The sequence below is a fragment of the Phytophthora infestans genome, genomic scaffold (genome assembly GCF_000142945.1).
Source record: "Phytophthora infestans T30-4 supercont1.9 genomic scaffold, whole genome shotgun sequence".
Lineage (NCBI taxonomy): Eukaryota > Oomycota > Peronosporomycetes > Peronosporales > Peronosporaceae > Phytophthora > Phytophthora infestans.
This window is the reverse complement of record NW_003303750.1, coordinates 74650-89381: the sequence shown is the minus strand read 5'-3', so window position 1 is coordinate 89381 and position 14732 is coordinate 74650. Positions and strand designations below refer to the sequence as shown.

The window sequence follows — 14732 nt, the reverse complement described above, 5'->3', positions numbered from 1 at the left end:
AACACACAATAACCGTTTCGTAGTACGTTTTGTGGTGCGGTCTTTTCGGTTTAAGTGCTTAAGGTTTTCATTGGCTGCTGTGGATACGGAAAACTAGCTGGTAATGTGGGTGCAAACGACTGAGCTCAAAGGATTCCAAATGTGACCTATACGATCTACCGTTGGATTCGTGACGAGCTACCGCCGTCGCGGATTTCGTAGGGAATTAGTTTGGTGTGGCCTATTATCATTCACAAGTCATACATGTAGCTGTATCGTTCCAGCGCCCGGAACATATCCATCGTAAAAAAAGTGTAAAGGGATTGTGCTTTACATTTTCATATGCTTGGTGACTATCTTTCGTTGCTGAAGGTCAGAAATGCCACATCAAGTCAAAACGTTTACGGTATAGTATGCATCATCGAGTCCTGATACTATCACTGATAGCCAATCAATGATAGGTGGTTGTTTGTCACGCCGACATCATCATCATTTGATCAGGAAGAATTGTAGTTTGCGTCGTTGCACGGCAACTGTATTGCCTTGTTCGATGCTGAAATCTTCGCTCAGCAGGATACTGAGTGGATTGTTCTATAGCCAAGAAAAGCGATCTACCACTGTTGGGGTCGCTGAAAAAAAACTCATGCGGGATTTCTTCGCCCACTATAATCTCATGGATCGGATCGTGGAGCCTGGCATGCCATTATTGAGACCAGGCCACACCTTAACGAAGTGCCTTAGGCGACGAAGGCGGTGGTTGCCTGCAGCGTCTGTAAAAACACGAGCGTTGTGCGCTGCTGCTCGAACAGTGTCCTAATGTGCGTTGATTACTTCAACCTCTTCTTCGATATCATGCAGTCTTTCTTGAGAACCAAGTTCCAGTAGTATAGGTACTTCCGCCATCAGCGTGCTGACCGAATCCACCTCCGCCTCGTAGTTGCTCAAATAGGTGTTTCCAGTCAGATTAAAACGATGGGATGCACAGCCAATCAGGGCAGTAGCTTGGTTGGTAGCACAGCTATCACTAATCAGAAACGTCAGGTCCGACTCTGATAGGTGGAAAATCTCGCTGATTTTCTTGATAAATGCGCAATGTGATTGGTCCGCCAGGTCACCTTCCTCCATCGGTGCAATGGCGAGCAGCACTTGCATAAGCCAGCCCTTGTGGAAGTACACTCCGTAGATAGCCACGTAGATCTCCAGGAAAAACGTAGATGCGTCATGCATAAAACCATATTGGCCAGAAATTTCGGCGCTAAACTCGGCTTCTTCTGCTGCCACTACTAACGACATGCTGCTCTTGAGCCTGTATGAGCAGACAGGCTTAAGCTTGGACATGCTTCCCGTGAGTGGATCGTCGACCTCGCTTACGGGCATGTTGCTGACGACCCACTCAATCCACTGGTACATGTTAGAAGCAGCTGGGTTGACAACCCTAAGATTAATAGCGACCCAGCCTGTCTGCTCTGGTTGGACTCGAAGTCGTCGAGATTGTCGGGGTGGCTGTCCTTGAGATGGCTCACCAAATTGGTATAGCCACTTGACGGGAGCTGCTTGCGCCGCGTCCCACAGTAGTTGCAGGTAAAGTAGTAATCAGCGTCGGCGACGAAAAAGAAGCGGTAGGGGTCGCGGTTTCGTGCAGAGCTCATTGTGAAGGTTTTGCAGTAGATAGAAGAATCAAAAGTGAGCGCTCAAAGCTTATGAGCTGACTTTAAATGCCGGCCTAAGCGACTATGAATTTCAGAGCTCTGGGCCATCCAACTTCGGTCATGGGACCAACGACAGCAAACCGAACCGTCACCAAACTGCGTTGTAGTAAATTGAGTTCGTAAGCAATGATACCCCGATATATTAGTTTCAAAAGCTTATAATTCCAAAGAAAAAAAAACAAGTACTATTGATATTGATTATTGTTTTCGAGCACTGTCCTGTACGATCCAATCGCTGCATCGCTTGGTCGGCGACTTCCCGTATAATGCGCATTTCTCGTCTCCGGTCAAGTAGTTGCTGTTCTATGCGACGCAGTTGCTGCTCCATGTTGCCTGGGAAGGCAACGGCCCACTGGTCAGTGGTGCCAATAACGACGTTGCAACAGGCGAAGCAACGTGATCTACTTTTTACCACCCGTGGTAACGTTTTTACGCGTTTTTACACGCTTTTACGGATATCGAACACAAGATAGATTCCTTCATCACCAGAAGGCAGTTTATTTTGTGTTAGCGTGTCATGAGGTCCCACGACTAGGAGCTGGCGCGTCTCCGGACGTGTAGTGGCAAGCCCATTTTGCTGGCTGGAATCTTGGGTGACGTCGCTGTAGCTCTGGCCCAGTGGTAATTCATGGCAAGGCGAGTACGTATCACAGCAGCCGCTCAGCCAAAGCGAGACGATATGCACCAACATCACGTTCGGACTGCCGTTCGACGCCGACAAGTACGAGGACGCTTTGCGCGTGAGCTGACTTAAGACGTACCTTGACTGTTGGAGGCCGTACGGAGATCGGCGTGAAGGGCCTCAATTTTAGTAGCAGCCAGCGCACTCGTGTGGTCATCGCTCGTGCGGTGTATCAGGCCGTCAACATTTATCTGCTGGAAGCCGTTCTGTCTGCAGTGGACAGCCATGTGGGCACCAACATCTTCAAGGCGTGCTTCAAGAAGTCGCTGAAGGGCAAGCTGGTGCTGCTAGTGGCGCACTCCTTGAGCTTCGTGAGCCACTGCGACCAGATCGTTGTGATTGCTGACGGAAGAATCACTTAGCAAAGATCGTTCAAGAAGTTGATGATGGTGTCGAATAGTGAGAATGAAGAAGACAAGGAGGACAAGATGTCAGCAGAGTGTTTAGAGAATAACTTGACGCTTTCGAGTGATGCGCGACGAATTCGAATGATTTAAATGTTGCATATACTTGGTAGCCAGCGTTGGCAGCTTGTATTGAAAAAATAAATAAGAGCGCTATTACAACTTGGCACGGTTTACCTATATCTACGAGAGAGGCATCTTTAGCGTCTGGTCAGCTTTTACGGCGATGATGCTACAGCAGGCAGCTCCACCCAGCTTGAAAACAGCGTTTCTAGCGTAACCTGTTGAGCTCTCAAACCCGTCAAGAGCTTTTCCCGATGATACGATGGAATATTTTCATCTGGAAGCTCTTGGCTTCGGTTAGCTACAGGAACTGGCTCGAGTTCTGGGTCGGAAACATACCATTCCTCGTCACCGACGCTATTCAGAATATTTTCTCCATCGTCTTCTAGATCGACGATGGCGTCCAACGAGAAGTCACTGCTCCAACAGTCTCCATGTAGTCTACATCGGTAACGTCAGCCAGAGCGGACAGCGAGGTTGCTAGATTGGAAACTCCGTGCATCTGCTGGTTTGCTCTCTCTGCAGGGTCAACAGGCTTCTTCTGTCTTCGACACTCGCCGAAATCACTTTCCCGGCGATTGCGTTCGCGGACCTCATTTCGAATGATGCCGATGAGTCGAGCTTTATCAAACTTAAGCCTATTTCACCGCGATGTCTGTATCAATTCCAGTTCGCTAAAGTAGCGCTCGCATGTCACAGTGAACAATGCGAACGACAGAATCACTTTCGCTAGCTGAGGAAGTTTACTGCCCTTGCCGTACCACGAATCTGCAACGTGGACCCAATAATCAATTACCCCATTCGGTTGAAGGACACCGGCCTGGTCAGTGAAGTCAGTGTGTATTTTCGGGGTAAATTTGCCACGCAATCACTTGTCGACATTACCTACGAGTCCATTGCTGTTGAGATCAACATAGCGGCGAAAGTAATAGTCAGCAGCAGCGGAGATGCCGTCTACTGACATTAAAAAGACAGTGTTGTCGTGAGCTTAAATTAAGGCACGCGTATAAGTCACGTAGCGCGGGTGCAATGCGAAAGCGAGAAGCATCAGCGGCTGCTCACAGTGTCCCCATCGCTTCTCCACCACCGGGACTAGATGAGAAGCGTATGGACTGGCAACAAAGGCAGCATGTATTTTTCAAAAGCACCGCACGACGTCCGCCATCGTGTTGTCATGTTTTTGTAGTCGATAGGATGCTTCCGACAGCGGCCGAATGACACGCTCAGCATCGATTAAGTTTCTCCAGAACAGCGGATCGCAAAATACATGTAGCGTTGTAGGGAATTCAACATCATATCGATATTCGTGGGCCAAATCTTCAAGCGCCGATCTAACGCGAAGCAGGTTTGCAAAGCATGCCTGCATGCTATTCCAGCGGGTATCACACAGCATAATAAAGCCAAGGTTTTCCAATACATTGCATAGACGCCCTCGTTCGCGCGCACAAGCCACTTTGCCGATGAACTGTTCAAACTTGCCGTCGCAGAAGCTGCCTGCTTTGTCACTGTCTTGAACACTGTCTTCAAAACGGTTTTAATCAAGCTGTTCACGTCATGAGCGAAGCACCGAAAAAACACAATATTTGGCCATCTTAAGGACCGTATTTGTCTGGCCCTTGCGCATTGACCCGCATCGTCAGCTACGACGGCACCAATAATCCACCCTAGCGCCAACGCTCTCATAAGTGATCCCTTCATCTGCTTGGCTATGGCAATGCCATGGTGAGCTGAGTCGACTGGTAGTAGCTCAAACTGGACAACAATGCCAAACATGCAAAGTTGACATGTAAGAAGGTGACGTCGAGCGACATTCTGGTATACTTCAGAAAGGTGATTTATCCGCCCGCCAGTATCGTCTTGCTTCTCTCGCAGGCTCGCATTTGGCGCCGTTTCTGCGCTTTCTGCATTAATTTTAAGGATACGACCTCGGAGCTCTTTTCTTGTAGGTAGCTCATCGCGCGGCTGCATCCGTGCAAACAACCTCTTGGTTGAATCGCGCTCGATGAAATAGTCTGGTAGAGCGCACTCAGCTTGAAACTCTAGAAGATCACGATCAAAGCTATGTTGCTCGTCCATAGACATAAAGAAATCACTCATCCGTTTTAGCCGATTTGCTGTGGTGCTACTCGAAGATCCAATTGACGAGATGGACCGCACAGAAGGGTCGTAGCAACAACCTCCGGTCGGTAGTATGGACAGCGCTTTAGATGACTACGATAAGCGTCGGCACGATCACGAATTGACTCCGGTGATGCCACGTTGCCAGCGCTGTTGACATGCGCGGCTTGGCACTTATTACCCACCAGTGGTGCTTGTCGGATACGCTTCCATCCTTCTGGACAATGAGCACTTGGCTCTTGAAGATATGACTACGCTCTTCGGAAGCTGGGGCAGACATCGGCTAGAAACGGAAGGTAAGACGGGTTCAAAAGCTATTGTATGACCAGCCAGGAAGTTAGAAACTGTGATTCTGCGGCGAATAGCAAGCCACACTCTACGCTGCAAAGTTCCCTCAGATCAAAATAGGATCTTCAAATATGCTTACGAAACAACGCGTAATAAGTCCGTAAAAACGTTCTGACGGGGGGTTTATTTTTACCGACCGCTTACCAACGTTTCAGCGCTTTCAACGAAATTTCGTTTCTACGTCGGTTGCCAACACTGCACTGGGGCACTTGTAGGTTAGGATTCCTTGACGCCACATGCTGCAGGGTTATAGCAATTTTTGTCGACTACATTCTGGACTGTGGCCGCAGCAGGGTCAGACCGATGAGCTCGCAGCCTAACCTTTCGTCCTGAAAAGCATTGTAGACGTCCTGGCGGCTGAGTGGAGTGTCAGCTACAGCACCAGGGACAGCAGGCAGCCAACGGTGGCAGTTGTGGAACACCATCTCTGTAGTCATGACTCAAAGCACCGGGTGGCTACCGGACGGAGCCTGCTGCTTGGAAGAAGACGTGCCTACAGAAACTAAGAATATGTGACTAATAGAAATAAATTGAGCCGCCAAGAGGAATTAAGGTGCTGCACTTTCGCAATAAGGCTGCCCGACGGGCATTTGAACTTTTGAAATCAAATCGGAAAGTCTCCACTTGCTTGACTTGTTTTCGAGCCACCTCGCTAAAAGTCTTTCTCGACACGGACGACTTGGCCTTGAAGCTCGTGGAGGTGGTGCTAGCATATGCAGTTTTGGCTACAGTAACGTTAGAGAAATGATACAGCAAAGGGACTCTTAAGGCAGTATCTTGTCGACGGGCTGTGCTCTCGATTAATTCTTCGCCTGTAATCTAATTTCTACTACATGTATTAACCCCAACAAATTTTGTCCTTAAAAAGAGGGCCAAATCGTTTTTGGAGCGCACAAAGTCACGTCACTTTTGTCCTTAACCCCATTTTTTAAGGACAAAAAATAATGATGGTCACTCCACTAGCGTGCGTCGCCCGCATTCCGCATTCCCGCAGCGCTCGTCGCGCTGCACGTTTACACAAGCACCCAAAGGCATCATGTCTGACAGCGATGTGAAGTGTGGAGGAAGAGCCAGGACTGCGTCCAGCTCAAACCTGAGGCTCAGGTGCCTCCAGGACGCGATGCTCGCGTCCAGAAGCCGGACTTCGACGGACCATTGGCTGGCGAGCCGCCAGCCCCATCCTACTGCTAATCCTACCAATATATGTTACCGGGGTTTTTCCGTGTGCTGCTACACACTCGACAACTTGCGCCGTCAAGAGCAAGCAGCAGCACTCGGTTTTCTCCCCTGCTGGACTTTCAGTCCCTGCAACTTACTGTTGTTACGACTACTTCCTTCATCACAATGGTCACCACTCGGCGTAGCCGAGGAGCGACCATCACTCAGGTTATGAGCCCAAGAAGGAGAGCTGGAAGCCCAGTCCGGAGTACGCAGAGCTCGCGCGCGTCCGACGAGTTGCAGTTACCTGCAAGAGCAGACGAGACAACGTCAGACGAGGCACATGCGACGTCACAAGCGTCATCAACCCGAGTTGAGCAACAACTCGAGCTCTTATTGGCCCAATTCGGTACTGTTATGACTACACTGACCAATCAGCAGCAAGTGCAGAACATTCCAGTGGAAGCATCTACCCGACGCCCACAAAGGCAGCTCATTCAAGAATTCTCAGCGGCTCGAGCACAACCGCAGCGAGTGCCGACGCCGTACGGGCCCCGCCGAGGAAACCCAAGCACAGAGGAACTTACCGCCGACGCCAGCACGCGTCAGAGCGAGCCGCCAAGAAACCCAAGAACGTCCGAGGCTGCAGCGCAGCCAGTCCAGACCGAGGCCGGGACCGACTCCGCTACGGACGAACCCATGGTTGGAGACCACAGATGCACGCGGTGCATGAACCAGAGCGGACACGTGCAGTTGAACGCAAGACTTACCGATACCAACTACCAGACGTGGCGCGTCGAGATTTGCTCCATTCTCGACGTCGCACACCTCTTGGACCCCATCATGGAGCGCGAAACGATGGCAGACCAACGTAACGAAGGACAGCGCGGCTGTTTCAAGCAACGACTGCGTGTTGCTCAACGTGAACTTACGATGGGACTTAGTCAAGAACTACAGATGCGATTTACAAGTGTTATTCAACGTGCTGATCCTATCCTACTGTGGCGAACACTGGAAGATCATTTTGATAACCATCCTGGAGTAAACAGCGTGTTTCTCAAGCGAGATATGCTGAATCGTCGCCTGCAACGTGACGAACGACTTGACGATTACATTCGTGACATCGACGACTACCAACAGAGACTTCGCCGCGCGAACAAGCAGCTGCCTGAGCAGGAAGCCGTCTCTATCCTATTGTCGAATACAGTGGGTGTGTACCCAGCGGTGGTAAACGAGCATGAAGTACGTATTGGACGTGATGAGTCCATTACGTGGGAGCAAGCGATCGAGCGCCTTCGACTCGCTGACCACTCACGCCAAGAGACTGAGCTACAGCAAGGACGTGGTGGAGGTGGACGTGCCGTCCAGCGAGATGTTGCATTTGTTGGTGGCCGTGGCGACGGACACAACGACGGAAGAGGACGTCGAAACTCGAGCAGCAGTCAAGCACGAGGCAACAACAACCGCAACAATCGTCGCAGCCGCAGCTCATCGCCGCGTGGGCGGAACAAGCGGCAGAAGAGCAAGAGCTCATCCAGTGCGAGGGATGACATCGCCAAGCGAAAGGCGAAGACGAAGTGCAACACGTGCGGAGAGCAAGGACATTGGAGTGGCGATCCTGAGTGCCGCCAGCGTGGCAACAATAACAACAACAACAACTCGAGCAACCCGCCGCGCAGGATGATCGATGTGGTTACTGTGAAGACAGCCAAGTCGGCTGCACCGACTCAAGCTGAAGGACAAGAGCATGTACTCGCGGTGCGTGACAACTTCAACTACAAGGACAAGGACAAGGACCAGGACATGGTGGAGTGGGTGTTGGATAGCGGCGCGCAGACCAACGTCTCGAGCGACCTTACCTTGTTTACGGAGCTACACGAAGACTCAGTTGCAGAGCTAGTCTTCGGCAACGGCACAACCGAGCGCGCAACTGTAGGCACAGTGCTTATGCAAGTGCTGAACGAGCACACGGGCAAGATCGAGGAGCGCCTCCTTGATGACGTGAGCTACGCCAAGTCGGCTGCCTACAACCTGATCTCGCAGACCTACATGCAATTCAAAGGAAACTTCAAGGTGCGCATCTCGCATGATCAGAAGACTACGTGGCTGGTCAAGGACACATTGAAGCTGCGCTTCCAGTACATCCGCGGGATGTACCGCATGTGGACGCCACGTCAGAGCAAGAACGTGATGAGCGTCAAGGCCAGTGAAGCTGAGAACCCCATGACGTTGCTGCACAACCGCATGGGCCACGTAAACATGGAGACTATCAAGACTATGGCAGGAACCTATAACTTTGGCATCAACATGCAGTCGAAGAATTTTGCTCTCTATGAATGCATTCCATGCTTAGAGTCAAAGACGAAGCGCATGAGCTACAAGCGCAAGCCGTCTCGCTCTGCAAAACCCTTGCACAAGCTTTGTGTCGACCTATGCAGTGTTGGAGTGGATACAATATCGAAATCAAACCAGTTTCTATTGATTATCGACGAAGCTACGAGATACAAGTGGGGATATCTATTAGCCTACAAAGACGAAGCCACGGAGCTGATTCAGAAGCAGATTCGCTGGATCCAGAACCAGTTCCCGAAGGCGACCATCAAGATGCTGTTCTCCGATGGTGGTGGCGAGTTCGTCAACATGCAGCTCGAGACCTTCTGCAAGGACCTCAGCATCGACACGCGTTCATCCAATCTCTACAGCCCGCAGGAGAACGCTATCGTGGAGCGCACGAACCAGATCGCCATGCGGCAGGTCAGATCTATGTTACAAGCTACGCAAATGCCTGTTTCATTATGGGGAGAAGCCTTCCTACATGCAATTGAGACGCTCAACAAGACGCCGACGCCGGTGTTGAAGGACCAGCAGTCCCCGTACGAGGCCCTGTACGGAGAGCGGCCAGACCTCAGCGTGCTGCGCACGTGGGGGTGCTTGGTGCACGCGCACATCCCTGATGATTCTCGGCAGAGAAAGGAGAAGCTCACTCCAAGGACGCAGATGTGCTTACTACTTGGCTACAGCGAGAAGACCAAGGGCTATAAGCTGCTGAACCTGCGCACAGGATCAGTGACGACGTGCAGAGATGGAAACATGAAGGCACATGAGAAGTACACGGTAAACACTGTGTATATTGAGCAACTTCTTGCAAATACCTACGCTTACGGAGACTACGACTTACCTGCGGAGATCCCGATCGTGCCGATCCGGACGACAATGTCTACGTACCTGCAGCTTCCTGCAGAGCTTGCAGAAAGGCGAGCAGCGGAGATGGCGAAGCTGGCCACTGCTGGTGAGAGCCATGACCAAGGTGTTGAAGTTGAAGCCGAGTCTGCGACTCGAAGTGATGACCCACAGCTACCAAGCGAGGACGCTAAGAAGCCAGCAGCTTCAGTGGGAGGTTCCAAGCGGAAGAACACAAAAGGCAAGAATAAAGCGAAAGCATGTGCAAATCGAGTGGGAGCCTCGAAGGCCAAGGACAGTCGACGTGATGCTCACGAAGACGAGAACTGGGAGCCATGCACGACGCAGAAGTCGTCGCCAGACGACAGTGCAGCTACGTCGCGACCGAAGCGGAAGCGACAACCATCCGCCCGACTCAAGGACTACGTAGTGACGTATGTGACGAAGCAGAACGTCGAGGATGTGCAGATCCCCATTAGTCACAAGCATGCGGCAAGGTCAAAGAAGTGGATTGAGTGGAAAGCAGCGATGCAAGTTGAGATGGACTCACAGCAGCAGCACGAAACTTGGGTGCTCGTGCGACGCACGGAGGCCAAGGGCAAGCGTGTCATTTCGTGCAAGTGGGTGTACGCGCTCAAGAGAGACTCTACGGGCCGGATTAAGCGATATAAAGCTCGACTAGTGATCAGAGGCTTTCTACAACGCATGGGCATCGACTACAGTGAAACATACGCATCTGTTATCAGATTTGAGACGATCAGATGCGTGATCGTATACGCGCTGCAACGCGGATGGGCCATCTTGCAGTTCGACGTCAAGACCGCGTTCTTGTACGGTGACCTCGACGAGGAGGTCTACATGGAGCAGCCTCCAGGCTTCGGAGAAGACTCTACGCGCTATGTATGCAAGCTACAGAAGAGTTTGTATGGGCTAAAGCAAGCGCCTCGCGTTTGGAACAAGACATTGCACAAGTTCCTGACGAAGATCGGACTCGAGCGCCTCGACTCTGACTACGGACTCTACGCCAGGAAAGTGGGAGGAGAAGTCACCATGTTGCTCACGGTGTACGTCGACGACCTACTGCTCCTCGGCCCTAGTGACCTTTGCGCTAAGGTTGCTAAGCAACTCAGTGAGGAGTATGAACTCACATCTCTCGGACCAGTCAAGTATCTACTAGGCGTGGAGATACTGATCGACAGCGAGCGTCGACATGCGGTATTTTGCCAGCGGCAACATATTACGGAGGTGCTAAAGCGATTTCACATGGAGGGGTGCAACGCGGTTGCAACACCGGAAGCGCTGCGCGCTGAGGTGGTCACAGATGCGAAAGATGACTCCCCGCCCCCGTACCGAGAGCTCGTTGGTGCACTACAATATCTGGTCTCAGCCTCAAGGCCGGACATTGCGCACGCTGTGCGTAATCTCAGCAAGTACCTGTCCTGCTTCGACCACACACACTACGCTATGGGAAAGAGGGTGCTACGCTACCTGAGTGGTACTCAAGACCACGGCTTAGTGATGGACATTGTTATTGGGAACGACGTCAAGCTGACGTGTTACACCGATGCTGACTACGCTAATGACCTTGATGACCGAAAGAGTGTTAGCGGGTTCGTGACGTTCGTCAATGGTAACGTGGTTTCGTACGGATCAAGAAAGCAAGAGATTAACGCACAGAGCACAACGGAAGCAGAGTATATTGCCATGAATGAAGGCACTAGAGATCTACAGTGGCTACGTGGACTCTGTGAAGAACTATGCTGGGAGTTCGCGACTCCGGAGATTATCGGCGATAACAAGTCGTGCATCTATCTGACTGCCAAGCCTGGCAAGCACAGCAAGAACAAGCACATTATGAACAAGTTCCACTTGGTGCACCACCTCGTGGAGAACGAGCAGCTACGGATTCGCCATGTTGGCACCGACGACATGATCGCCGACGCGATGACGAAGCCATTGCCGAAGGACAAGTTCGAACATTGCCGTGATGGGATGAAGGTGCTGCGCATCGACCGTCAGCAAGGCTCAGCTCGTTCAGTGGGAGCCAAACATCATCGCCATGCGTGAATGCAAGCTACTACTACCAGTTCATGCATGCGAAGGACAAGAAGGAGGAAGAGCGCTACCAAGGACGAAGCGTCGTGCTGCAGCGCAGCTAGAAGATGCCAAGAACATCGTGGTGAGCTCTACAAGGTGATCATGTTGAAGCTGCGCTTCGACTAGATCAAGTGGGAGTGTGAAGTGTGGAGGAAGAGCCAGGACTGCGTCCAGCTCAAACCTGAGGCTCAGGTGCCTCCAGGACGCGATGCTCGCGTCCAGAAGCCGGACTTCGACGGACCATTGGCTGGCGAGCCGCCAGCCCCATCCTACTGCTAATCCTACCAATATATGTTACCGGGGTTTTTCCGTGTGCTGCTACACACTCGACAACTTGCGCCGTCAAGAGCAAGCAGCAGCACTCGGTTTTCTCCCCTGCTGGACTTTCAGTCCCTGCAACTTACTGTTGTTACGACTACTTCCTTCATCACAATGGTCACCACTCGGCGTAGCCGAGGAGCGACCATCACTCAAGCGAGTCGTCTGAAGAGGTTCCGTACGTCTTTGGATCCGACAGCGAAGACGAAGAGGAGGTCCTGGATCCTGGAAGTATCCCAACGTGATAAACCAGCGCATCAAGTAGACAATGTCGATGCGTTTTTGCTGGATAAGACACGTAAAGAAGCTGGCCAGGTCGCTAAAAGAATATTGCAGCGAATGTTCGGTACTACACAGCATCACCTCGACGGTGTTAGCGTTTCCAGTTTCCTGTTCGTGTGGCTGGATTCGACTGTGCTGGCAAGGCTCCTGATCTTTGTGAACAGGAGCCTGGCTGATTATGCAGAAGCATCTACAGATGACATCTACAAGTTTCTTGAGGTCGAGCTGTGGCTAAGTGTTATTGGTGTAACCCCGGACTTCTTCTACGACGAGAGCAATAGGGCTCTGTATCCACCTGCTGAAGAGGCACTACCGCTGCCCAGATATCACGCTATTTTGGCAGCTTTAAGTGGCAATCCGTTTACAAAAGAAGGAGGATCCGACCAATGGACGGCACCGCTCACACCTGACAGAGACATCTCTTATGCATACGAACTCGCACGGCGGCTATCCGCAGACATTGGTTTTGTGGATGGAACAACGATAGCATCATTAGATGATGATTTGATCCGCTTGCGCTCAAAGGCAGTGGACGATATTGGCCTTACGCACGTGCGCAGCCCGAAAAAGGGGTACTGTACTTAATGATCGTGTTATGCTGTGAGGTAATTGATCTTACCAAGCGAATGTTTGGCAGATACGGCCCAGTGCAGCATGGCGTGGTATCGCTGGTTACAGGCTTGTTTTTGGGTGGACATGTGGCTGCCAACGGCGAATCAACCGTGGACATTGTGAGGATTCTTCAGAGATCACTCTGTGGATCATCGACGGAGAACCAAATTCGACTACCAGGTATTCTTCACGCGCTGGACAGAGGTTATCAGTCTCATGCTGTCAACCAACAAATTGTTGACACTGGTGGAAGTATCATCGGTACCCATAAGCGCACACAAAGTTTCCCTTTACATTTGGCAAAACACCAAGTCAGTACCAAAAATTAGTATTAGAGAAAGGAGATCGTGCTGCGTATTGGGCCACCAAAGGTATACCAGTTCAACCAGGAATGCTTCCTGCAAATGCACACGCACTTGCATACCGGTCAGGGCTTGGAAAAGTGGCATTAGGCTACACAACGTTTGCCAGCGCGGGACCTGATAGCTGGTCTTATGTATCGCGGACACTGAAGCGAGTCTCACTTCGTAGGGAGGAGTTGTTTACAGCTTTTGAAGACGGTATTCAGAAATTGACGATGGAGCAAAGAACTACAGAATGGTTTTTACTCAGGAAGTTTCGCATTACGGGCTCGGTTGCTGCAAAAATATATAGCGCCATTGCTCACAGTTACGGTGATGGTAACCGAGGTGATCCAGTCGATGATCCTGATGTTCAGGCAGTGTCATTGGGAAGTAATCGCCAACAGCCGGGTCCCGCCCAGACCAGAAGCAGTGAAAACGCAGGAGCACCGCTGCTTGAGGCAGAGCTAATCGTGAAAACGCTGGGAGATCTAAAAACCTTATGCCGTGACCTGGGACTTCGTGTATCTGGAAACAAAGCAACGTTAATTGCTCGACTTCTTCAAAATGATGCTGGGGAGGCTCTTCCTGGTCGCAATATTCGGCGAGATTCCAGATATGCAGTTGACTCAGCCCTTTTATCGACTTGGTTCATGGCGCCGTTTTCAACACCATTTACAAAGATTGGGACCGCCAACGAAGTCAATATTGCCTCGCACATCACGCTATTTCTGGAAATACACACACTATCATATCGAGGAGCTCAGAGAATACGGTTTACTGTGCAAGTAAGTGAAGCAAAATAATAATCGGGTCTGACAAGAAACTATTTTTTTTCTCTAGGAGCAATATGCCAGTAGCTGCTTTCTTACCGGATCATATTGCTGCCATCGTGTCTGTGCGATGTGGGAGATTCAATGCAGTAATGGAGTACAAAACTCGAGCTACTGCTCGCACAGTTCAGCAGGAACAAGCTGCTGCTAAAGCTTATGGTATATTCACGACAGTAGAGTTGACTGGTATGGGATCCGGCTTCCGATTGAACGCAGTGATTCCAGAGTCCAGTCACCGCCTCCAGATACTGCACAGCATTGCTTGCAGTGGGATCACACATGGATACCTTGTGTATGCATCCTCTACATACATCATTCGAGTTGTTCACGTTGTCGTGAGCGAGAGTGCATCTCACACTTACCAGAGTGCATTGAAGGCAATTGCGTTGGGCTACATGGAGTGGGTTTACACAGAAACCGCCAGCATTCCCGAGTTTGAAACTGAGCAATTAGGACACTGTGTTGATCAAGCCACGCTGGTACAAACCCTGGGGTTATGGAGGGCATTAGTGAGACTTATCAACGAGCGGCAAAACCCACTCCCTCCAGCCAAGCATATCATGCCAACTTTAATTGCGTTGTGGAATCGTGTCAAGGGGGGGATCGAT

General features: G+C 50.9%; 2 protein-coding genes across 2 annotated transcripts; both read left to right on the top strand.

Moving 5' to 3' along the window:
• Positions 1–2014: 2014 nt before the first annotated feature.
• PITG_05717 (ATP-binding Cassette (ABC) Superfamily) lies at positions 2015–2732 on the top strand (the record flags this gene model as incomplete). The annotated part of the gene is made up of 3 exons (XM_002997935.1): positions 2015–2050; positions 2342–2428; positions 2475–2732. 3 exons carry the CDS (start codon positions 2015–2017, stop codon positions 2730–2732), a joined length of 381 nt encoding a protein of 126 aa, XP_002997981.1.
• A 10232-nt stretch (positions 2733–12964) lies between these two features.
• PITG_05716 (uncharacterized protein) lies at positions 12965–13279 on the top strand (the record flags this gene model as incomplete). The annotated part of the gene is made up of 1 exon (XM_002997934.1): positions 12965–13279. The coding sequence occupies one exon, from the start codon at positions 12965–12967 to the stop codon at positions 13277–13279; it is 315 nt and encodes a 104-aa protein (XP_002997980.1).
• Between the last annotated feature and the right edge of the window lie 1453 nt (positions 13280–14732).